General features: G+C 37.8%; 1 protein-coding gene across 2 annotated transcripts in view; it reads right to left on the bottom strand.

The window, feature by feature from the left end:
- Positions 1-6,045: 6,045 nt before the first annotated feature.
- Positions 6,046-26,032, bottom strand: part of CRPPA (CDP-L-ribitol pyrophosphorylase A) — a 73,112-nt gene continuing 53,125 nt past the window's right edge. For both annotated transcript variants that reach the window (XM_044072680.1, XM_044072681.1), the window contains exon 2: positions 6,046-9,167. In XM_044072680.1, the coding sequence (XP_043928615.1) occupies positions 7,827-9,167 (1,341 nt within the window). In that variant the 3' untranslated portion in view covers positions 6,046-7,826. The remainder of the gene's footprint in view (positions 9,168-26,032) is intronic.

Below are 26,032 nucleotides of genomic sequence, written 5' to 3'. Positions count from 1 at the left end.
GAAAAGCCAAAAGACTTTTTATTTGTTTACCAGGATGGTCTGACTGGATCAAAAAGAATCTGTTTTCAGTGAAGGCCCAGGGAGAAAAGCTCCAAATTACACACACTAATTTATCAGCAATACAGTGAATGCAAAGAAGTACAGAAGAAATTGTTTTACATGTGAAGAGACAGATGACTCAGTGTTTTAACATAACTAAAGACAAGGTACACAAACTTATACTACCACACCATTTAACATGGCTAAGACAACTCAGTACTTTAACATCACTAAAGGAAAGCAATGTACATACATATACTACATGATATGTAACATGGCCTAATAAGAATAACTAAGAGATAAAGGTGGTGGGGTGGTTATGGATTTTTGGTGCTATGTGGCTGAAATAAATTTATTTTTACTTGTACAAGTATTTACTGAGGAGAGGGGAGATATTACCAAAGTATTTTACTGGTTTATAAAAGGCAATCTCATGGAACATGAAGTCCTTAAACAGAAAAGGTTCTTAAGCCAGTGTCCCTCAAATTGTAGGGAAATCTCTATTTAACCCCCAGAAGGCATACAGAGAATCAATATTTCAATGCACTCTGTAATGACATAGGGAATCCATAAGTGCAAGACTAAAATGCTGAAAGCATGTCTGTCATAATCCCGTTTCACTTCTTAATCTGGTCGCACTAAGCATGAAAAGGGGAGGACCATAATTCACTAATGGCAGATAGGTCATCTCTGGAATGCCAAACTTCCAGATGCCAAACTTCCAGAAACTCAGCCCAGACAGAACATCTGAAGTGGTCAATCTCTGGAATGCCAAACTTCCAGATGCCAAACTTCCAGAAACTCAGCCCAGACAGAACATCTGAAGTGGTCAATCTCTGGAATGCCAAACTTCCAGAAACTCAGCCCAGACAGAACATCTGAAGTGATATCTCCAGGAGAGGACTGCAGGAACAGCTGAAACAATCACTGGCATATTTTTTAACCACAAGCATGCAAAGTACATAAACAGAATAAAGCTAGCCAGCCTGAGACCACAGCTAATAGCCTGATTGAGCGATCACTCACTTCAGGGTGTAGTCTCGTGCCAACTTGCTTAAAAGGACCACAGTAAAGAATGGATGTCAAACCAAATAGTAGCTGTCTTCAGAAGAATCTAAACTCCATGCTAGAAGTGCTATGACTATTATCCTTACTTCTAGCTGGTGAACAGCAGAGTCCCCCCCATGGAGGGGTAAGAGAAGGATCAATGACAGTAAACTGAAAGGAAGCCAAGGTTAGCTAATCCCCCCCAGCAGCACCTATCAACACAGGCAGGATACATTACAGAAAGAGAAGTCCATCGTGGTTTGTTGGAGGCAGTGCAAAAATCTAAGGATCTTAAGATAGGGTCTGATACCAGACAAAAATATGACATGTGGTGGCGCTGTTGCCAGATTCCTCAGATGCAAAAGCAATACCCATGACCTTATGCAATCCAGGGAACCATACAAAATTTGTCTGTATTCATGCCTAAAAAAATAGGTGTCTACTTATATCAAAAATATACTTCAAGGCTGGTCAAACAGGACAATGCGCTTGAGCTGCTCTATGTTCAAATCACCATAGGTAAAATACAGTACGACTTCCTTGCAAGCTACAGGTCTCCCCTATGACCCAGGAAACCCATACCATGTATTTAAACTTATTAGAAGCACTAACCATCCAACTCAATACAATATTCATGGGTGACTTTAATTACCCCACTATTAACTGGGAATCCTACACGACATCAAACGTACATGCACACAGATTCCTGGATTTTGTAAAAACAAACTCCCTGGACCACACAGTTAATACACCAACCAAGGGTGCAACCATACTGGATCTGGTCCTCACTATAATGGGAGAATGCTGCACACCCCCTACTGTAATACCTTCCCTGGTAAAGTCAGACCACAAAATGGTCTCCTTTGAAGTAAAAATAAAACCTGGACCCCCAGCTAAACCGGGAATATTCAGGAACTATTCTAAGGCTAACCTCCTGCTATTAAGTGAGAACCTGGCAAAATTTCAAGCCCCTATAAACCCTGAGAACACTTCTGTCTGTGCAGAGCTGTAAACAGAAACCCTGTACAAGCAAGTTAAAAGCTGCACAGAGGCAGCTGTACCCACCAGGAAGTACAGAACTAACTCAAAACATAAGTCATCCTGGTGGAATCACAAAATCAATCTGATGTATAGCAGGAGGAAGAAAATCATGGCAAAAATTAGGAGGTGCAGCACCCAGCAAGATAAAAGCACTCTCATTAAACTAAAACAACTCAGAGGACAGATAAAATCTACCAAAGCCAAATTTGAAGAAAGTTTTGCCTACCAGGCCAAGGACAACCAAAAAGCATTCTTTAGTCAAGTCCGCAACCCCAAAGGTAATACACAATTTTGTGTCGAGCTCATTGGAAATGGAGCCACATATACTACGCCAGAAGTTATAGCAAATTTCCTGAACGATAAGTTCAGCTCCAACTTTACTCTTCTCTCCCACTCAACTTTCCCTCAGGAAATATCATAAAATATACCTCTCCCTACTATCACTAGGGAACAGGTCCTTAATGCTCTAAGACCAAGAACACTGCATCAGTGGGTGCAGAAAATATCCCAGGATGCCTTCCAAATAGCATGAAACATGACCTATCAGGGCCTCTGGAATTGCTATTTAACTGTTACCTCCAAACAGGCTTCATGCCTCATGAATGGAGAAAGGCAACAGTCATCCCTCTGCACAAAGGTGGGCCATCTACAGACCCTGGAAACTACAGACTCATAAGTCTCACTAGTCTTGTATGTAAAACCATGGAAAGAATTACTGATCATCTGATCAGCAGAGATACAGTAAACCTCCAGACACTGGACCCAACCCAGTTTGGTTTAGTCAAGGGCAGATCATGCCTATGCAACCTGGTGGACTTCTTTGAGAAGGTCACCAAAGTAATGGATGAGGGCAAAATCGTTCACATTGCCTGCCCTGACTTGGCCAAGGTATTTTACACAATACCCCACTTGGGCATTGTTGACAAACTCAAGAGGTTAGGTACAAACCCATATGTCACCCGGTGGATAGCAACTGGCTCATAGACAGGACCCAGGAAGTTAGAATTGGGGAATCCACCTCCACAAAGAGGCCAGTCATAAGTGGAGTCCCTCAGAGATCAGTCCTTGGACCGCTCCTTTTTGGCATTTACTTCTTAAAAGTCAAGGCCAATGTCAGTGGTCTCTGGCTGACTAAATTTGCAGATGATTGCAAATTAGGAGCAGTCATTGAATCTCACACTGACACAAATGTTCTCCAAGAGGGGCTGACACAGACAAACAACTGATGTCAGAGTCATGGACTAAAACTAAATGCTAAGAAATGCATAACAGTACCCTTCGGGAAGTCAACCATCCCTGGTAACTATCACATTGATAACACACCCCTTAGAGTTGACCCAGCAGTCAGGGACTTAGGGACACACATAGATAGTAATCTAGCCTTTGATCATCATGTGTATACAGTGGTGAAGAAATCATTCTATGTTGTGCAACTTATAAACAAATGTATGGCATCCAAGTCCAAGGAAGTCATTGTTCCACTGTATTCGGCATTCATCAGACCTGTCATGGAGTACAATGCTCCCTTTGGTATGTACCTAACCAGGCATATCCAACAACTGGAATATCCACACAGTTCCTCACTAAAAGAATACAGGGCGTAAGTAATATGCCCTATGCAGACCACCTCAAGGCCCTATCCCTGTATTTTGTCTCATACAGGCTTTTGAAGGGAGATCTATGCCTGGCATACAGGGCATTATCAGACACCACACTGTTTTTTAGATATGCAGTAAGTCAAACAGTATCAGAATTACCCGTTCTAAGGGTCTACTCCATAGGACCTAAATTTCATTTGACTGAAATTCATTTGACTGAGACCAAAACACTGAAAGTTCAAAAGACTGAAAACTCTTTCGACTGAAACTCATAACACTGACACATTAAAGTAAAAGGACTATTCCCTCTTCTCCATTGTAGTGCAATCCTGGAGTTAGTATATATAGTTGGGGGTGGGTAGGAGCACAGGCCCCCACATCGTGAGGTGAAGCCCCCCACATAGTTTAGGAAAATATTGTTTTCTGCAAAGAGTTATTCATTGCAGTTATAAATATCCATGTGTATGGTTTAGAATGTATAAAGTATGTGGGGGCTGTGCCCCCACACCCCCCTAACTATATATACTAACTCCAGGATCGCACTACAGTGGGGAAAAGGGCATATACCTTTTACTTTAATGTGTCAGTGTTATGAGTTTCAAATGGAGTTTTCAGTCTTTTGAACTTTCAGTGTTTTGGTCTCAGTCAAATGAAATTTAGGTCATATGAACTAGACCCCGTTCTAAAGACTTAAACCTTGCCTGTGATATAAATAGGACCTGCTGGAGAAACAGGAATGTATCCCAGAGACTACCAACTCTATGGAACAGGCTCTCCATCCATGTGAAGCAGAGTTATTCGGCATTCATCAGTGCAACTTGGACAATTGGATGGGAAACTGAAAATTCATCCCTGGTTTGGCACCTATGTCTCTGATGCAAACAGGTAACCTGTAAATGGTTCATCTCCCAGGCCCATGCTTACACTTAAGGGCATCAGAACTAGTCATACATTTGGGATGCACGGCTAGGCTTAAAAAGGCCCTTGCGGTCATTAGCCTAGTAAACACCTATGAACTTATGCACTGAGATCCCCATATCCAGATTAACAAACCGATACCTCCCACTCCTTCTTAAAAGGCACGGACAATGGACAACTGAAGAACACTGCACTGAGATTAAAAATGCTCTAAACTGAACAGATGGCAAAAAAGGTATTAGCAGACAAGCAGTAGGTCCTAAGGGACTACAACCAAGGGAGAGCAACCCCCAGAGAAGTCCCACTTAGAGTCACCAAGCACAACCATCATAAACTGGTCACTGCACAAGGGGACCTGTTCTATTCTCCATCATGATTCAGCCCCAGAGGACAATACCTCTTAAGACTCTAAACATTGAGGTACCTTCATTTAGCAAACCTCTGTTACGAGTGATGTTTAGCCAGAGAAAAATCACTTTGGGGAAACCGGACACCAAGTTGCAAAAGTATCCCAAAACAATAAACAGTATCCAGGTCTCCCACAAAAGACAAGGAAATGAGGGATCCCAAGAGACTCTAGTCACCAGAATCACCAAGGACAAGAACCAGATGAAAATACCATTAGGACGGGGAGGGGTGCAAAAGGCTCACTGTCACCCCCCTTCTAAAAGACAAGGGCCACACAACCTTCAGGATCCGAAGGGATATCCAAAGCATAGTGAGAATCTTGTCCTCTAAAAATCCTAAACAATGGTGTGAACGATCAATAAACAAGCAAGCAGGAGGGTGCTCAGCTTCAGAGAGACCACGACTAGTAAGCAAGAATAATAGAACTACAACTGGTCAAGTAATGCAATAACTGTGAACTCTCCAAGAGTGGGATTTTGCACCTGCCATTAAAATAAATAAATAAATAAAATAAACAAGTACTTTCATTCTATACTTCCATTTTTTCAAAGGACTCATTTTTAAGACAGTTGTGTGCACAGACTAGAAGACAAAGAAAGTGAAAAGAAGACAACTTTTCATACATCAGCTAACTGTCACAGCAGTGAACATGTTTATATACAGATGCAGGTAACATCATGAAGCAGGTTAAAGAAGATCAGCAAAATGCAAACTAGTTATTTTTGTACTCAAGTAATGTTATGTACTGTACTGTTTCTGTAGTATTTCTGCCTGTTCACTCCTAAACTTTTAACAATGGTTTCTGCTGCAAGCGCTAGATATGGTACTTGCGAGAGGCAAAGTGGTAAATGAAAATCATGTTTCTTCACAATTAGAAAAGAAATGCTTAAGGGGCAACTAAATGAAACCACACAGATACTGCTCTAATCAGAACTTATATCAGTGTTACCTCATAAGGCACTCCAATGAAAACGAACTACAGCAGTCATTTTCTCTATAAAATGTTTTTATTTGGCTTAATGATTAAGATACTGTAAAAGCAAACAAAACAAGAAAGTACTTAAGATAAAACATGCATGTTTAAAATTGCAGACAAAATGAAATGGACAAAAAAGTTACTTAGTTCAGCGGGGAGACAAGCAATTTTCATTGTGAAACTATAACAGCACATTCATAGAGGATCTGCCTTGAACACTGGCTATCTGGCCCCTTTCAAACATGAAACATCATTACTTTTGTAAGGATGACTGTTGAGGATTCATGAATTCTGCTTTTCATGATGTAAAGTGTACCGATTCAAGACATTAAACACCCTTCACCTTGGCTAGTGCAAAATGCAAGTCTTTCATACGGCAAAATGCCACAATGCTGTACAACTGGGTCAATCACAATATTTCTCATATAAGCAAAATATGCCAACCAGGGCATATGTTCAACTATTACTGCTCCAATAATAATCAGTTTTATGTCTTACACAAAGTTACACTTTTTAACAGAAGAAATGGCAATACAATTCCATATTCAGTGTCCTTTGAGCTGGATAGAGTGTGTGTGAAATAAATGAAGTACCTAAAGCTACTGTAGGTAGTGTACTAAAAGTAATAACTCTGCACTGTAGTGTCTAGAGAAGTCCATTTAAGATCTAATCCAATGTCTGTAGATATGCATCACACACATTCCCTGCTCCTAAAGGAGATGGCATTTAGTGTTTTAATTATAACAGCTTACTAAATATACAGCCTGTATTAAAACAATTTAAATGTATTGTGAAAAAGGCCACATCACAAAGAACAAAAATTAAATAACATCATACGATTATCACGTACAAGTCGTATCATATTTGCCATACTTAAGTATGCAATTTGCTTATTTTTGTTAGCATTTGTTACATGTGTCACATTAAAGGCCGCAGCACTATCAAAGCTGCCACTTATATAAATGATGCGTACAATGTACAGTTAGAATTACTTGTGTTTGTGTGTGCATTAAACGAAAATCTGTAATATTTCCACACATAATATTTTAGATAAAAATAAGCTTACAAAAAATATGCATAACATGCAAGGCTCCATCATGGTGAACAACATGACCAATGATACTTTGTGTGTACCATGAAGGATTTTCAGTACTATCTTTGGTTGCTTTTACAGCTAGGAGAAATATGCAACTTCCACATTTATGTCAGGAGCTCAAAAGTCAAACAATTTATGGGCAAAATTAAACATAAGAAAAGCCACTTCATAAGAATTCAAAAATACTGAAAGTTGCTTGATTTTTTTTTAATTAAAATAAATATAATTTGATTGTTTAATTCAATAAAAAAGTCCAATACCTCATGCTACATTTAACTTCCCTGCTTATAATGGTGCAATAGCATTTTCCTTGCAGGAAATGCTGATATCATCTTGGCACTAATTTTGCTTGTAAAGGTTCAGGATGTACCATTAACTGTACTGAAATAGGCAAAGGGTGTAACTTTCTGCAGCTGTTGTGGAACCAAAGAGATAAACCATGACATTTATTTTTGGAGATTAATATCTCATCTGAAGGTTAATCCAAGCTGCAGCAGATCATTTATTATAAACTGGAAAATGCCGTTCTGCAACACTATCCCACCAGCTTAGGTTTGTGACAGAACCCTTAACATTCTCTATTCCCAAGGCAAATATGTTCTCCGTCAAGCCATGCTGATGCATCTTCACCAAGTATACATTATTATACTAGTATCAGCAGCAAGTGTTAAAGTAAGGTTCTTCTAACAGGAAAGGTCAAATGTTATGCCACCAACAGCTGACCAGTAAGTGCAGGACTTCTTTCCTTTATCAGCGCATTAATAATTACACTTGCCTCTGCAACAGATTCCTGCATTTGTGCTGAGCCTTTTAGACCCTGAATCAGGAGGCCATAGAGCAAAACATTTTTTGGTTTCAATTCCTTTGCTAGATGTCTGAAACCACCAGGATCTTCTTTTATATTGGCACCTGCTGTTCTTCCTAAATTGTCATCCAGGTGAACAGTAACCACAACAACTGGATACAAAGTGGAGATGTTAGCAGTTACAACACTCATTGTAAGCCACTTCACTTCCTGCATGCTGGAAGAATTGGTAGCAATACAAACAAAATTGTAACAAGGTACTGATAATACATCCTTCAGACACAAATTTCCATGAATACCAGTAGAAACCACTTTTATTGTCTTCACAGTAGCTTGCATAGCATCCTGCAATAGATTGCCTAAATAACTTGTATGGTGCCCAGTTCCTGCAAAGATCCATACCTGTTCTGTAAGCATTTCTTTAAAAAGGGATTCAGCTGCATAGAGGTCCCTCTTGTACGTTACCTTCCAGAGGTCAGATGGTCCTTCAATAAGCTTAGCACTTGAGTTACAGTACTGCTGAGCCAAATGCAAACACTCTGTTCCATACTCGAAATCTGAGTCACTGCAACAAAGGTATGCCTCATAAATAATATCAAAAAGAAAGGCTTGAGGCATCTCACTAGCCCTGTATCTTGCACGCTCTAGAGAGTGATCTAAGAAGCCACTTAGTGATGCTGCAATGACTGTAGACACAAGGGGTCTAATGGCTCCTGCTGCTCCTGATTTATGAGCTGCTATGGCAACCCTGGAAAGCAGGTCTTCTTCTACAAATGGCCTCACTGCATCATGGATAATCACCACTTTAGGTTTTGACAGTGAAGGCAAGCAAGACTGAGTCTCTGTAAAGGCCTTAAGGCCCAAGAAGATTGACCTGTGACGAGTGGATCCACCCTCAACAAGTGTAATTCTTTGGTGCCCATACTTACACACAACAGATTTCATAAAATCCGTATTCTCCCTTGCCACCACCACAACTATGTCTTTAATCCACTGAGCCTTTTCAAAAGCTTGCATGGTGTAGCTGATGAGTGGTCTTGTCAGGATATCACAGAACTGCTTTGGAGTAGGAACACCCATTCTCTCACCACAACCAGCAGCTGGCAAAACTGCAGACACTGAAAAATTCACTCCTTCGAAATGCTCTGCATCTTCACTTGGACACGCTGTACCTGCCACATTATCACACTGCTCTGTTACACTCAGCAGCACGTTATCATTCCTCTCCATAGCAAAGGCCTGAAACACAGTGGTAAACATTTCTCTTTTAATATTTTACTCAGTGTTGTCAATAATTATACATAAAAAGTGAATATAATTCCAAACACAAGCAGAAAGAAAGAAGACTACACAAATACGGGAAAAAATCATCTGTCAAACGGTTACAAGTTAGGATCTGCATTACTGAAGAATAAACACAGAGACACACACAGAGACACACACAGAGACACACACACAGACACACACACAGACACACACAGAGACACACACAGACACACACACAGACACACACACAGACACACACACAGACACACACACAGACACACACACAGACACACACTGCATACATTCTCCTTCTGAAACAGATGCACAATTCCCATCAAGTTATTTATTGGGTAATGTATGTTTTAAATAAGTACTAGCAGGTTAATGGCCAAAGACAGAGTAGCAAACAGTGAAGTCAACGCAAGAACAGCAAGACATACTGAGCATTTATTCAAACGTCATATCAAGAAAGTGGTAAAATATATATGCAAATACATTCTCCCATCATCCCAGACAGGCTTCAACAGCATTTTGGGACTTGCACAGTATTTTTCTATATTTACCTTTTATGGAATGATAGAAGGGGTCACTTAGCTATATGGTGATTAATGTAGAAAGATTTGGGGTACTGTTATGCAAGTACATGTATTTGAGACAGAGATAGTTACAGAAATGAGCTCAAGAGCTTAGCATGTAAAAGTCTGGTCTTCCAGAAGACAGTAGACACCTGTACTTGCACTAGTAATGTACTACAGTTTGTCCCATATAAATACAGTCCCCCACCCACTCACCAAGATACAGAAGTCTGCTGAAACCTACTTCAAGGAAAGTACCTTTATTTTGGGTACCGCCTACACCAATGAATAATTCAACTATTCCTTTTTTCACGTCACTTTCATGGGTAATACAACTCCCTATGTGGTCTGTCTCCTGACCCAAGTTTTTCCATAGGCTGTAATCAGATACAGCCCAAGGGATGTGAATGGCTGCAGATGGGTGACCATTTGAAATGCTGGGACCTGCTACAGCGAGTCCTGAAAGGTGGAGACTGAATGGTTGAATGATCGGACTTACATATGCAATGTCCAAGATGCCATTTCTCTGAATATTCCCTTTTATCCGAGGTATGACCATCTCTGAGTTGGTATATATAAGTTCAGGGATGTGGGAGGGCTTGCCCACTCCCCCTGCAAAAAGAAATTTTAAGGAGAACAGCAATTTTCAAGATTTGCTCTTTTCTGGGTTTTTGGTCTTTTTTTCTTTGGATTTTCAGCCCACAGCGTTTCGAGTGCTGACATTTCAATAAGACATCACTGCAGATATGAAGCATGTAAACTTAATTTAGTCATTCTGCACTTAGAATGCCAGAATCAAAATCCCAGTGATTACACTTCTTCAATAATTTATTAAGCCAAGTACCAAACTACCGTAAGAACCCCATCCCCTCACCCACAAATGAAGGTTATCTGAACTTCAGATGGTATGCTAGGTCAGTACTCTCCTGTTATGTAAAAGAAGTTGTCTCCCTCTGGGATAGAAGTACAATATTGTTGTTGAGACAGATTGGCTCCAGCCAAACTGAAAAACTCCTGGCAGAGATCAGATAAAAATTTTACCACTATTACTTTGTTGCCCTATTATATCCCGTGGTGGTGGTGCTGCGGTAGCGTTGTCTCACAATAAGACGCTGTCCAGTTAGATTCTCAGCTAGAGCGTCTTCTGCGTGGTGACATGCGTGAATGGGCGTACCTTCGTTGAAGGTTGTACGTCAGCGCTGGTAACTCGGCACGTAAAAATCAACTACCAATCATTAGCGGACCGGAGTTCCGCTGTGGCGACCCCTAACCGGGAAAAGCCGAAAGACACAAAAACTTTGTTGCCCTATTATCAGGAACTGATCAAAGCTAAAAGAATAATACACCAGATGGTTTATAAGCAAAGCACTGGTAAGGGTATAAATGTCTCAAAAAAAAAAAAAAAAAATAAAAAAAATTCACACAATTCAGCCACCATACATTAACTTCCTACAATTAACACATTTTCCTGGGTAAAAACTAATCTACTCTGTCACAGTGGCTGAAAGTATATTTAAAAGAGCTGAAACTCACCAACTGCTCAATTATCTCTTCAGCACAGTAACACATCTCCACAAATAACCACACAAGCATTAAGAAATGGCAATGAAAACAGGATGGAATATCCATTGTAAAGGAAAGGGAAAAAAAATCAGTTATCTAATGAGTACCTCACACAGATGTGCCACAGTAGTTTAAATTCCCTATTACTCATGTATCCAAAAGCCATGTGGAGGCTCCAGCAAGCATATCTTATACAAGTGCCACAGCAAAGCCACCACTGATTATGGAGACCACACCCAGCTTGAAATGCCTTAAACATGTACTGCTGGCCATGTAGCTGCTTTACATGCAGCACCTGAAGGTAGTCCCCTGAAAACTGGAATAAAAACAGCCTGTAGTGTTGCAGAAAGGGCCCCTGCAGTTCCCAAGAGAGCTTTACCCACAGAGTCATAACAAAATACAAAGCAACCTGCTATGTAATTGAAATCGATCTGTTTTATCACTGTAGTACTCAATTCAATAGCTGTAAAACAAATATGAGAGTCTGACTTTTTGATGTCTCTGGTTCTAGCAATCTATGCACACAGTTATATGATAATAAATCCAAGGTAGAAAATATTTTAAACAACTCTACAAAATGTAATCGGCACATTTATAAAGGTGCATGCTCCTTTACCATAAAGTCTAATGTGACTTGTTAATAGTGAGAAATCAGGTTTGGTCAAAGGGGAAAATTTATCTAAGACATTTTCTGACAAAATTAAAACACTCCATTTCTTCTTGGGATCTTTTTGAACCAGAAGCATAATTGTGTAAAACTGAGTTTGAAAACAGATCAAAATGAAAGTGACTGCGATTTATTTGCATATTTTCACAGATTCCTCTTTTTGGGGGGAAAGAGGAGAAATTTCTTGTTTTTGGGTAGCAAAATAAATTTACCTGTAAGAGACAGTGTCAGAGGATAGGACCATAGAGTCATACTACTAGGAACACTAAAGGAGACGTACAAGTTGAATTACAGAAGTCTTTCAAATTTTTGTTTTCTTGGACTTGAACAAACGCAGTTACTTTCTCAAGTATCACTGCATCTCTGCATCAGAAGCACATGTACTTCACTTTCACAAATTTATGCTTATCTTTTTATTACCCCTTTCCGTGGGGCAAGGTATCTTGTTAGTGAAGCAGCTGGAACAAGATTTCCTTGGATCAGTGGTTGGGTGAGATTTTGAAGCCAAATAAAATGGAATTTCTTTTGACATTCCTTTATCATCCCATCCACGTACTTTACTAACTAGGTCGAAGCCCATTTTGCAGATACAAGGTAGTCACTGGAAAACAGAGGGAACAGTGGCTGTGAAGGACACTCTGATCAGTATCTTTCCTATTTTTGAAGAAAAAAGGATTTGGAGACTTAGTTCTGTACCTAACCCATTTGAATAAAACGCTAAAAGTAATGTAGTTCAAGATGGTGACTTTCCAGACAGCTTTCTCTTCCTTTTTTAGGAAGTCTAGATGATGGCTATGGATCTGAAGGATGCATACTGATGCGTTTCTTACCTCACACAATTCCACATGCTCAGAGTGAGGACACAATGTTTTAACTTTGTAATAAAAGGGCATACAGATTGACACTAAAACTAGTTAAAGGGCAGATTACACTTTTGGACTACTTATGATTAATAGTAAATGTCACAATTTCCGATCTGATCATAGTACAAAAGACTTTTCTAACGGCACTCCTGAAATCAGATATGTAGAAAGACCTTTTCACCCATCCAGTGATTCGGAAGGACTTTTCACTTCAATAGGTAGTATCTTAAAGCATTCTTTCAGTACTTGCCAGTTTAGTCATGGTTGCACATTCTCAACTTCATAAGAGAAAATTCTGACATTACCAGAATCCATTAAATTATAAGGAGGACATACTGGAACAGAAACTTCCTTTCACAACATCCTTGGAAAATTAACTGAAATAACTGCACTAGGTGACACTCCTGAACCTACGCAAAGCCTTTCTCCTACCCTCTGGATTGCATACCTGGAGATCTTGTCATTGCCAAGAATGTGAACTGACATCAGTAAGCATGAAATAATGTCAGTCACACTAGTTCTGAAAGCATTCAGGAGGAACATGCTTCAGGAATGTTGTTAGTGAATTGTGAAACGTCAACTGCTATTTGCTATATACCCTTGACAGCATCCTAGCATTGGGTGCGAGTACAAAATGTAAATTTCTGCCTACACTCCTGCTCCACATAACCATAAGATGGATACATCCCATCCTCTCCATGCAAGGTCCAACAAAGACCTGAGAGGCTGATCGAAGCCTGGCTAATCAGTCTGTGGTCAAGGCTCCAAGACTAATTTATGAATCCATAATCATAACTAACCAGAGTCAGTAAAGCATGGGTAATCACTAAGAATGTATAAATGGATTGATTGGGTTTGTTACCAGTACAATTCTCAGGTCCTATCAATGCACTAACCTAGCAAAACTAAAATGTCCCAATATATAAATAATAAAAAACTATATATCTATATATATCTATATATATCTATATATATATATATCTATATATATATATATATATCTATATCTATATCTATCTATATATATATATATATATATATATATATATATATATATATATATATATATATATATATATATATACACACACACATATATACATATATACATACACACACACACACATGTATTGCACACTATCTGCAAGCTTCTCTAGTTAAAACTGCCATACTCTGTAACATCTGTTTAACTGACACATTCCCAACAAAAAATTTTGTTCAAGATATGATTCCAATCTACAACCAGAAAGAACACAAATAGTGACTCAATCTTTAACAAATATGTAACCGCTATACTGCCTGACCTATATGTAATACACAAACCTATTCATCTAACAGAACTGCACTCGAGCAAAGGAGACATCACCTGGTTTGTCAATTTCTGCACAATCTAACCTGATAAGTTCTACTAATTTCTCCTTCTCAACTACAATTACCATACCTCCGCACTACGCTGTGCTTATCCCAATGCCAAAACAGTGTAAGATTGCTTCCGACAGTTCTTCCTTAATGACAACAACTTTTATTACCAAAAAGAAGCTGACACAGACACGACCACAGTATCCAGTTCAGAAACTTTACTGTATGTGCTCAGGACACAAGCGCTTTCACTACATTAGCTTCATCAGGTGTATGAACACAACAATAAAACACAGCACTTAAATAGCACTAAAATCATAGTCACCTGATACACTTTTAAATTTTGATTGGAGTGTATCACATGCTTTCATCAACACATATAAATATATAAAACATTTTTGATTATATAAAAAATCAAACATACTTATAATAAAACCATATTTTACTCAAAATCAATATTATCTCCTAAGAGGTCTGCTTTTTAGCCGGGGTCTAAGGGGTACAGACTCATTGAGGCCATGCCCCGAATCCCCTCCCATCCTGACAATCCAGGTAGATTCCAGATCTTCAGTTTTATTGCACACATCACCTTGCCTAACACACTATTATTCTGACAATAGCCAAGAACTTAAATGTATGCATGGAATCAGTGTTTATAACATGCTTGGCAAGTGCATTAACCTTATTCTGCCTACTTATATTGTATACATGTTCCCTTATATGTTCTTTAAGTGTTCTATTGGTTTTCCCTGTATAGAACTTCATACATTTCTCACAATGGGCAAGATAAACAACATGCTTGGTATAGGTTTTTTTCTGGTCAGGATGATAGAATTAAGCACTGCTGTCAATGTAAACACAAAAGTTAGTGGCCACATGGTTTAGTACCTTTATTAAAGAAGAGTTTATCTATAAGAGAATCTGACTTTTTATACCTGAAATCTTGCTGGATACACTGAACTGCTGTGGATTTGTGATTATGTTGGTTGCAGTGAATCCTTTGTTCGTTGGACTGGTAATCTTGGCTGCTGGTTTTTTTCCATACAACGAAACATGGCAGAAGGTAATAATTCTGAATCAACCAATGCGAATGGAACTGTAGCTATGGGTCGATTTGAACGGCTTGTATATGTGGAGAAGAACCCACTTCTCACTACAGCTTTAATTAATTCAGCAGGTACGAGTGACACCCTAAATGATGATATTGATATGGACAGTTTTCAAATGACTTTGAAAGAACTAGAAAATACATTATACAAACTTAAAAGAGCACAATGGCAACGCTTACATTTTGAAGCCTGCCTCTATCACAAGGTTGTGCCTAGAGGGTTAAGGGTGTTACGGATGCCGACCTATGGGGATACTTTCCCAGAATTGTTGAGAAAATGGCAAGCCATGAATTTAGAACTGAGCTTTAATTACTTACAGCTTATGAATGAGTACTTTGCGCCGAGTGAGAAAGAATTGATGGATAAAGCGATGTTAAGGCAAGAACTGACATCTAAGTACAAAGGGGCCATAGTAGATGAAAGAATTGAGAATGTTTACATCAGTATTGCAGCTTATGAAGAATGCCTTTCCCTGAATAAGAAAAAGAAATTGGAAAGAGATCTAACTGACTTCAAAAATGCTTTAAGAAAAAGTCCAATGCAGATCAACACTCTTTAAAGCACTTTAATAAAACGTGGTTTAAAACCATAAAACCTTAAAAGTGAAACAATACATAAATCCAGTGATGAGCGCTTTCGGGCTCCTGCCCTTCATCAGGTAATTTACAACTGTTCCCAATTCTGCTTTTAACTAGATAACAACCAACCACATTTCAGTATTGTACCAGTCAGGGCGGGTTTCACAGGGATATACTAATTAAGCCCTGGATACCTATGTGCTTGAAGTTCTATTACCCACTTTGTTTCCTCTCTTTCAGTGTAGTTCTTTTATATCTCCCCCTATAAAACTCTTGCATACATTCCAAATCGCCCTAAATTTAAATTGATGTCCCTCATTTTCTTTCACATGTCGATACAGAGCATTATATTGACTCTTAGTTCTAATCGAAGATAAGTGTTGTAGGATCCTAACTTTAAACATACTGTTTTTCCTACATAGAAGCAGGGACACTGCTGACATTCAGCTAAGTAAACAAGATCTGTGGTCCTGCAAGTGGCTTTTGCCTTAAAATCAAACTTTCTTCCTGCAATCGGGTGTCTAAATTCAGTATCTTTATTAATGAACCCACATGCTTTGCATGAACCACATGATCTCGTACCTTCCTAGGTGATAAAATGTTTACCATTATTCCTTTCATGCCCCAGAATATCCTTAAGGTTCTTGTTCCTTCTAAACCCAAAACTGGGTTGTTCTACAATTTCTGACTGTCTTCAGGATATTCCAATTCTTCCTTATTATAGCGCATACACCATATATATTATTACTATAGGTGAACATCATTCTAGTAGTTGGCATTGCATTTCCTATATTGTTACTAACTGTCTCATTACCCCTTTGATTACTTAACAGTGGGCCCATCTTTCCTCTTCTATATTCTCCTTTGCGACTGAATTCATCACTAATTAACTTATTTTTATAACCCCTATTTAAAAAATGTTCCTCTAGTTTTTCTAACTCAGCTTCAAATACTGTCTCTTCCGTGCAGCCCTAGAAACTCTACTCATCTGCCCCTTCACTACATTCCTGAAGGTGAATCTCGGATGCATACTATCATAGGTTTAACATACTATTTCTCCCACAATCCTTTCTATATAATGCTGTCTTAAAACCTTCTCTGTCCTGCATTATTCTTACATCTAGAAAATCAATCTTTTTTCTAGAATAAGTAGCTGTAAACCGAAAAAATGTTGTGGTTTCCTCTAAATATGTTACGAATTGTAAAAGCTCCCTCTCATCGCCCTGCCATAAAATAAAAGCATCATCTACAAAAGGCTTGTATAGGGAATTTTTTCTTCTCCACATATTGCTTTCATTTAACACAAATTGTCTTTCCCAGTAGGAGAGAACTAAATTAGCATATGTACTTGCACAGGGGGTGCCCATGGCTACCATCTGTGTTTGCTTATATACATGATTCGAACAAAGAAATACATTATTTCTCAATACCAAGTCTAACATTTGAGCTGTTAAATTTAATATTTTATCATCTGTTGTTTCTAAATTACTTAATGTGCATACCGCCTTTACTCCATATTCATTCTCAATAACCATAAAAAGGTTATTTACATCCAATGTCACCATGGCATACTCTCTTCTTATTTCTTTCCGCTCTTCTTCTTGCTCAAAGTCTCCCAAAGTAGCTAAGAAATGACTGGTACCCTTCAAGTACTTCTACTTTCCCTATCCATGGCCTTAAAGTGTAGTCAAGCCACAAATTCTATCTGTATGACTTTAAAAATGTCCATATATTTGTATGGCCTCGTATCAATGCCTATAATAACAGTAATGAAGTGGATCGAAGTAATTCCAACACTGAGAATGAAGAACGGGTAGGAAACCATTTATCGGCTCCACGTGAATGTATAGGAAGTAGAGGCGTTTCCATAGATACAAACAATGGCGATAAGGAAGTGATATCACAAGGCGCTGAACAGCAGAATGGGGAAGGAGCGAGACCTAAGATCATGATGCATGAGCAAGGGTTAGCGGAGCAGCAAGTAGCATCGACCTCGGGTTTTCCAGCATTTATCACCATGCTTCCAGCACCATTGAACCCATTGGGCTCCAAAGAAATAACTGTCTCCCAGTCGAGGGAGAAAGAGGTGCAGACCATCGGGGGAGAGAAGGACAGTGGAGAATTGGCAGAAACAATGCAGACGTTAGTATACAACCTTTCATCTGTATCATTGCAGGTATTGGATAAGGGACTTTCTTTTGTACCTGCTAGGAGTTCAAGGTTGGAGAAAGTTCTAACAGACCTATGTAAGCTTGCCAGGAATGTAGCATTAAATGATATTTGATAATGAAGAATCTTCGGATGTACAGGTACCTTTGAGAAAACCTAGTTTATTTAACTCACAATTGCCAGCCAATGTATGCATTTGTGAAGGTGTGCGAGAGGGACTTATATGAACTTTTTACCACAGGCAAATTTGACAAAACTTTTTATAATACGACTCTTGAAGAGAATGCTGCTTTAAAAGAACTGAAAGCTAATTCTGACATCTCTATACACCCTGCGATAAAGGTGGTGCCACTGTTATGAATTATAATGATTACATTAACAGTATGTTAGATATGCTCAGTGATAGTAATACTTATTTATTAGTTACCAGACAAGTTAATAGGTTTATTAGTGAAGTAAGGATGATTTTGGAAGATATGTTTTTAATTAATATGATTGGACAGGATTTATATGAATTTATGAAGGTAGAACATCCCATTATACCAACGCTGAATGGACTACCCAAAATACACAAAACACTTACCAAACCACCAATGAAACCGGTGGTGGCTGGTAAAGAGTGGGTTAAAGAACCCTTATCTATTTTTGTGGAAAGGGAATTAAAATGTTTTTCACACAAAGCTCCAACAGTGTTGAAGGATATAGAGATGTTCCTACAAACACTAGGAGAGTGTATTAATAATCTTGACTTGAAGGAAGAAAATGTGTTTGCTACATTGGATATTAATACATTGTTCACCATTATACCCAATGAGTACGAGGCTGAATCAATTAGAAGCTTTTTAACAAAGTTTCATGTTTTAACTAATATGCAAACACAAGTTATTTGTACTTTAATTGAATTGATTTTGAAATATAATGTGTTTGGGGAAGGCATATACTGGCAGCTGCAGGGTGTGGCTATGGGCACACCCTGCACTAACAGTTATGCCAACCTTGTATTAGCAGAGTGGGAGGACAATGTAATTTTTACTGAACATTTATAGAAGGCTAACTTATTATATTATAAGCACTTTGTTGATATTTTTATTTTATGGGGGGGAGATGTAGATTCACTGAAAGAATTTGTCAGATATATGGAGAACAACAGCATATGCTTTAAATTTGCCCTACATATTTCACATGAGAAAATAGATTTTTTAGATACTACTGTTAAACTTGATGATGGAAGCTGTGATTCCCTTATGTTCCGTAAAGAATGTAGAAAAAATAACCTATTAAGTAGGCAAAGTATGCACCCCAATACAATTTTTGTTAACATTCTAAAGAGTCAATTTTATACATGTATCGAGATTACACACAAATGCAGTAGACTATGGATGTAGCTGTAGACACATTAAGTGAAGAATTAGACAGAGGGGATATGCCATAAGTGAGTTGAATAATAGACAAGAGGTACATGCCCCAAGAGGTACAAAGGGGAAACCTTATTTTAAAGGTGATAGGAGGCATGAAAAGAAAGGGAATTTAAATAAACCTAGGTGTGGTTTTTGCGCATTAAAGTATAGTAGTAATATACAATCTATATGTAATGTGATTAGAAATAACTGGTCTATATTAAAAATAGATGATAGGATGAATGAACTGGTGGGTGCTAAGCTTAAATTTATTTTTAAAAACAACATCTCGTTGAAAAGGGAGCTGTGTTATAAACCTCACTATGAACAAACTAGGTTGAATATAAGAGAGGGCACTTTTCCCTGTAGGAGCTGTAAAGCTTGCAGCTTCATGTCAGGGAATAGACAGTTTAAACACCCTATTACAGATAAGCTATATGAATTTTGCTTATATGCGAACTGTCTGACTGAGAATTTAGTGTTACATGTGTAGACTGTACATCTTTCTACATAGGGAAGACCACTCAGAAGCTTAAAGAGAGGGTTCAGCAACACTTGGGGGATATTAGGAACAAAAGGCATTTAAATGCTCTCTATAAACATATTAAGGATGATGAGGGCCATTCTTTTAAGTTTACAGTGGTAGATATTGTTCATAATAACCTTAGAGGAGGTGATTTGAACAACAAAGTGGAATATAAGTAGATGAATTGGATAGCAGCTCTGCAGGCACATAGACTTCCTGGTCTTAATTATACTATACCTTTAAAACCAGCACTGAAAGCTAAACCATTACATTATTAATGAGTATGTATGTGATTGGATGCAGGTTCTTTAAATACCTAGTTACCTTTTCCTGTTTTTGTAGTAGGATCTGATGAAGCATTGTTGTGAAAGTGCTTATCCTGTGATTATTCTGGTGCTTTACTAAAGAAGAGTTTTATCTACAAGAGAATCTGACTTTATGCCTGAAACCTTGTTGGATACACTGAACTGCTGTGGATTTGTGATTATTTTGGTTGCAGTGAATCCTTTGTTCATTGGACTGGTAATCTTGGCTACTGCTAATAAAATGCTAGACCCAACTATTAACACAGTCACAATCAATGTTAAATGCTAGCCAGAATCTCTTGAATTTCAATTTATATAGAACATCTTTAAAGTAAATCACAACTTGCTGTACAGTCTCAGATAGACATTTTACAAGCACATTTATTCATACCTCAAAACTTGAAAAAAACAACGAATCCTGCGTTTTGAACTGATGAAGTTCCATGTAATGGTATAAACAATAAAGGAACAAAAGCGCTTATTAAAAAAGTGTGTGTCTATGGCATCAGTTCAAATGTGGGATTTATTGTTTTTTTCAAGTTTTTGTTTTTTTCTTTTCGGTTTAATACTCATACCTCACAAATTCAGTGGTTAAAATTCTAGACAAAAAATTGTGTGCGACATTTAAATATTACTCCATAATTCACTTATAACAGAACTGGTTTTGCATCAACATGTACTTTCTGTACAAAAGAGTATGAAACAATGTATGGTATTAACTGACTGCAATACTCAATTGATTTACCAGAAAATCAAACGTTTTATGAAGGTAGGGCAAAAATATCAGGCAAAATCTGGAGTGTTATGCAAACTTCTGGGCAATTCAGAGGTATGCTTGTAACATTCATGTCCTCTGCATGCACTAAATAGACCCCATAAATCAGTTTAAAAGTTAACAACTGAAAAGGAACATTATGTTATTTAATAACTACTGCAAAAAATCCCTTGTGTGTTGCAATTTCTTTTTTCATAATAGGTCATATAAGCAGTGCTCATTTTATACATATAATTTCTCACCTAAATACAAACCTAATACCCTGTCTGTAACTGCTTTCAGGTTAAGTGTTTCTCCTGCACCTTCTCTTACTAGACCTCCACTGTAAATGAACTTTGCTTAGTCAACACAACAAAATGCAAATTTAAATTAATTCCATGTCTTATTTTCTAATACGACTTTCAAACCTAAGCACAACAGGAAAGATTACAGAAAACAATATCTATCATCAGAGCTCATGTCTGTTACTATATGCCACAGCATTACACTACAGACACACACACATCTATTTTTCATTTATTTGATGCAACAGTATTTTACCACTTACATTTTTCCCCATTTAAAATGTATGATAAACACATGAATACAGGATCTTTTTAGTACCCACCTCTCAAATCAAGCAGGGGCATACATGATTACCCTGAAATAAATTTATGTCTACCCACCCAGTCGTGAAGACAAGGATTAAACGCAAAGTAGTACTTTGCTTTCCTTGTAGTGGAAATTTATTCTATAGCCTAGGAATACATCATCTCTGATCCCCTGAAAACCTACACCTCGAAGTCTAGTTAATTTGTTGGTGTAAATTTGGGTCCTTAGTATGGATGTTTGTATATGGTGGGTGTGTGTGTCTTGAGGCGCGCTGTCGCCTGACAGTAAGACGTTGTCCTCGGGATTCTCAGCTAGAGCGCCTTCTGTCTGGGGACATGGAAGGTTGTGCATCAGGGCTGGCAATTCGGCACATAAAAATCTACTGCCAATCATTAGCGGATCAGAGTTCTGCTGTGGCGACCCCTAACCAGGAAAAGCCGAAAGACACAGCAGCAGTATGGATGTTTGTATGGTCAGTGGTTTTGCGAAGAAATAATAGGTCACACAGGATCTTATTTTATTCTTATTTATCCTTTTGTTGACTAGGTTAGTTAAACTAACTAGTCACCTCTTTTCGTGGGAGACCCAAGACTGTGTTTATATTTCTACAGGAAATTTGGCCAGAGCATGCAGGAACATTCTCTACTAGTCACTGTTACGAGTGGCATCCATTTTAGAAGAGCCCTTCCTGTTTCCATTCTAAGAACAGAGGCATTCCAGAGAAAGAGAGAGGCAGATGGAGTGGTGAAATCTGGGAAATGAGAGATGTTCTGGGGTAGCCTTATTCTGTAGAAATACAGTAAAGATATTAGATGTAACTTTAGCAAAAATGGGAAGATTAAAAATCATAAATTTAAAATGGAAAGAACAAGTATATTGAATTAAAACATTATATGCTTATACTAATGGTAAAGAAAGAGAAAGCTTATTTCATCAGATTTTAGACTATACAGTGATAAATGTGAATATTATAACAGTAGATTTTAACTGGGATATAAGAAGCAAGCATAAAAAGAAAATAAATGATAATATGAAAAATGTTAATTGGGACAACTATTGAGTTACTTAAGCAGATTAGTAAAGGAAGATGGTACTGTAATGAGAAAACTAAAAAAATGTAAAAGGAGAAATAGAATGAACTCAAGAAAAGTTTATGAATAGTGTAGTATAATGCGTACAACAAATGCTTAAACAAAAACAGAAGGTAGTGAAAAAAAACAAAGGTCAACAAAAAAAGAGAATAAAGAAATGGAAAAGGAGATTGCTTTAAATGAGCCAGCTAAAGTATTAGAACAAGTAAATACAGATTCAGCTGCAGGACCAGATGGAACAGGATATGAAATATATAAAAATTTAAAAGGCTGGCAAAAAATATATATTTTAAAGATTTTGAATGAATGGTTACATGAAGGTTTATATATAAAGAATTGTGTATGCAGTGGAATACTGAAAGGAAGATAGAAGACAAACTTGAGACCGATCTTTACAATTTAATACTATTGCAAGATCTTTATGACAATAATACAAAACACATGTGAAACTAAAATGGAAAATATTATGGAAGATAGTATATCTAGTATAAACGGGAAGGGTTATCAAGAATTATTAATGATAGAGATGTTGTGGATGATATGAATAGAAAAGAATGTGAAAATCACGACAGGAGACTAATAAGGCATCCAACACAATTAGACAAGAAATCTTATGGGTAATAATGAAAATATAAATGATAAAATTAGAAAATTATGTATGTCAACGTATAGTAATAATCTAGTAAAAATACTTGTAAATGGCTGGTTAAGCCAAGAGGTACATGTAGACAGTGGTGTAAGACAGGGGTGTCCAATGAGTTGTATACTCTTTGTATTAGTTATGGATGTGAAAGTATGTGAAACAAATTATAAAATGAAGGTGGTGAGGTATATAACACTTGAAAGGTTAAGAATTCCAGTTCTGTTAACATATGCAGATGACATTATAATAATTGCAAAAAGCAAAATTTAGATAAAAGAAGTAATTTGCACAAATGTGTGTACAGAGGTGAAAATGGTGGCTTTAAGTAAAGAGGAAATTAAAGGTTTAGGTAATGTAGTAAATAAGGTGTATTTTTTTTTTTTTTTTTTTTTTTTTTTTTTTACAATGAATGACATTTCTTGTTATGTATAAAATCTGGGAATAAAGATACAAGTAGAATTCAATGGGAGAAAACAGAAGAAATAAAAAAACCTGCCTTTTCTGGAGAACATATAATCATTTAGAAAAAAGTTTATTTGATAAATTCAGTACTGATGGAAGAAACAGCATACTTAACAATTGTAAGTAAGTTGCCAATAGTATTTGAAAAGGAATTACTGCAGGTCATTTTTTCCATTTATATGGGGTTCTAGAAAACCCAGGAAAAAGTTTTGTATGTAAATAAAAAGGAGGTCATGTAGGGTTAATTACTCTAGTGGTATATATGCTACTTCATTAAATTTGTACAAAGTGCTAAAGTGGATAAATTAAAAAGATGAGAGATTAATGGTAAAATTGTATGAAAAGTATGACACACTTTGGGATAAGGTAAAAAAAAAGAAGCGTTAAGAGAAAGAGCAGGTGTGTAAATGAAGAAATAAAATGATACCAAGAAAGAATATATTTTTGTGGAAAATAAAAATTGATGATATAGAAAGATGTAGAAAAGTTTGGTACAAGAATATAATGATAAAACATCACTATGTAAAATCTAACTGATGCAAAAAGTAAAGCTGTAAAATTAAGAGGCAAATGGTGTAATCAGAAAGCAGAATGCCAAGAGATTTTTGTGGAGACTGGTAACAGATAAATTGCCAATAAAAGGAAATATGCCATTTTTCACTTTCAACACCATCTCTCACCCTATTTTCCTATCAAATCTCTCCAACCTCAACCTTTCTACCTCTTCCATCACATGGTTCTCCAGTTATCTACCTACCTGATATCAATCAGTGAAATGGCTACCTTCTCATTCTATTATTTAACATCTTTACTAACAACTCCAATACGTCCTGCCCTCTCTCCAATATGCTGATTACATAATCATCTTCTCCTCCTCCGATAACCTCTCTGACCTGCATGTCCTTACCTAAAACTCCTTTAACGCTGCCAAAAATGGCTCACTAATAACCAGCCAATTCTCAATCCCAATAAAACCAAACTTCTTTTATTCTCCCTAAATCAATCACACACCTTAAATCCACCTTTCACATCACACCTCACCTCTCAACAACACAGTCATCAATGTTGAAACTTACACCAAGATCCTAGCGGCCATCATTAATGACTTAACTGAAATTCGACCTACACATTCAGCAATCTACAGAAAACACATCAAAATCTAGGTTTACTTTACAGAAATAAAAAATTCCTTACCAAAGACTCCAGGCTCTCTCTCTCACCTATCCCTACCTTCTCCCCAGTCTCTTATATGGCTCACAAATTTTGACCAACCTCCAATCATCACCGTTATCCAAACTTGAAAGCACCTACAACAAAGTAGCCAGATTTGCCACAAACATGCCCACTTAGTCTCACCAGTGCCATGCACTAAAATCTTTAAACTGGCTGGAATTCTCCCACCAGCTCCTGCTCCCCAACTTCTTTTCATTCATACTATTCGTAACAAGCCCTCCTAGTGCCCTGCCATTTCCTCAACCACTTTCTTACATTCTCCCTCAAGGACTCTCAGGAGTTCTAACCAACTACTCCTAGACATTTACAAGCCTAATTGACCAAAACCTATACAGCTACTTCCCTGTCCTATCCTGGAATAAATTACCTCTGCCCATTAGGACATTACCTCAAACAAAGAAATTCAAAAAAGCCTTAAAGGAATACCTACTTAATGGAAATGTCATTGCATTAAGCCACCATAATTACATAACCTTACACTAACCCATGACAGCTACTGCCCTACCATCCTTCCCCCTATCCTCTACCCTCTCGACTGATCCCACCTTCTCTAAACCTCCTCTGAGCCACCCAATTTCACATTTCCTATCTCCCTGACACCAACTAACCACTTAAACCTTCCCTCACCTGCCAAATACATACTAAAGCTATTTTATTATTCAAAAATTGGCCGACTAACACTCTGTATAGCCTATTTTTTCTTTGTACTCTTTCTTTGCATAAGTAGTCGCAGTGGTAGCATTGTCACCTCACAGCAAGAGGTTCTCCCGTTCGATTCTCGGCTGGACCGCCTTTTGTGTGGAGTCTGCATGTCCTCCCCACGGTCGAGTGGTGCTTGAAAGACATGCGTAGGACGTGCCTTCGTTGAAGGTTGGGCGTCGAGCTTGCACCTCGGCACCGTAAAAAGATTTACTGCCAATAATTAGCGGACC

This window comes from Protopterus annectens, chromosome 5.part0 (assembly GCF_019279795.1).
Source record: "Protopterus annectens isolate FY-2018-M chromosome 5.part0, PAN1.0, whole genome shotgun sequence".
NCBI lineage: Eukaryota > Metazoa > Chordata > Ceratodontiformes > Protopteridae > Protopterus > Protopterus annectens.
Note: the sequence above shows the minus strand (reverse complement) of the source record. Positions and strands in the feature narration are given on the sequence as shown.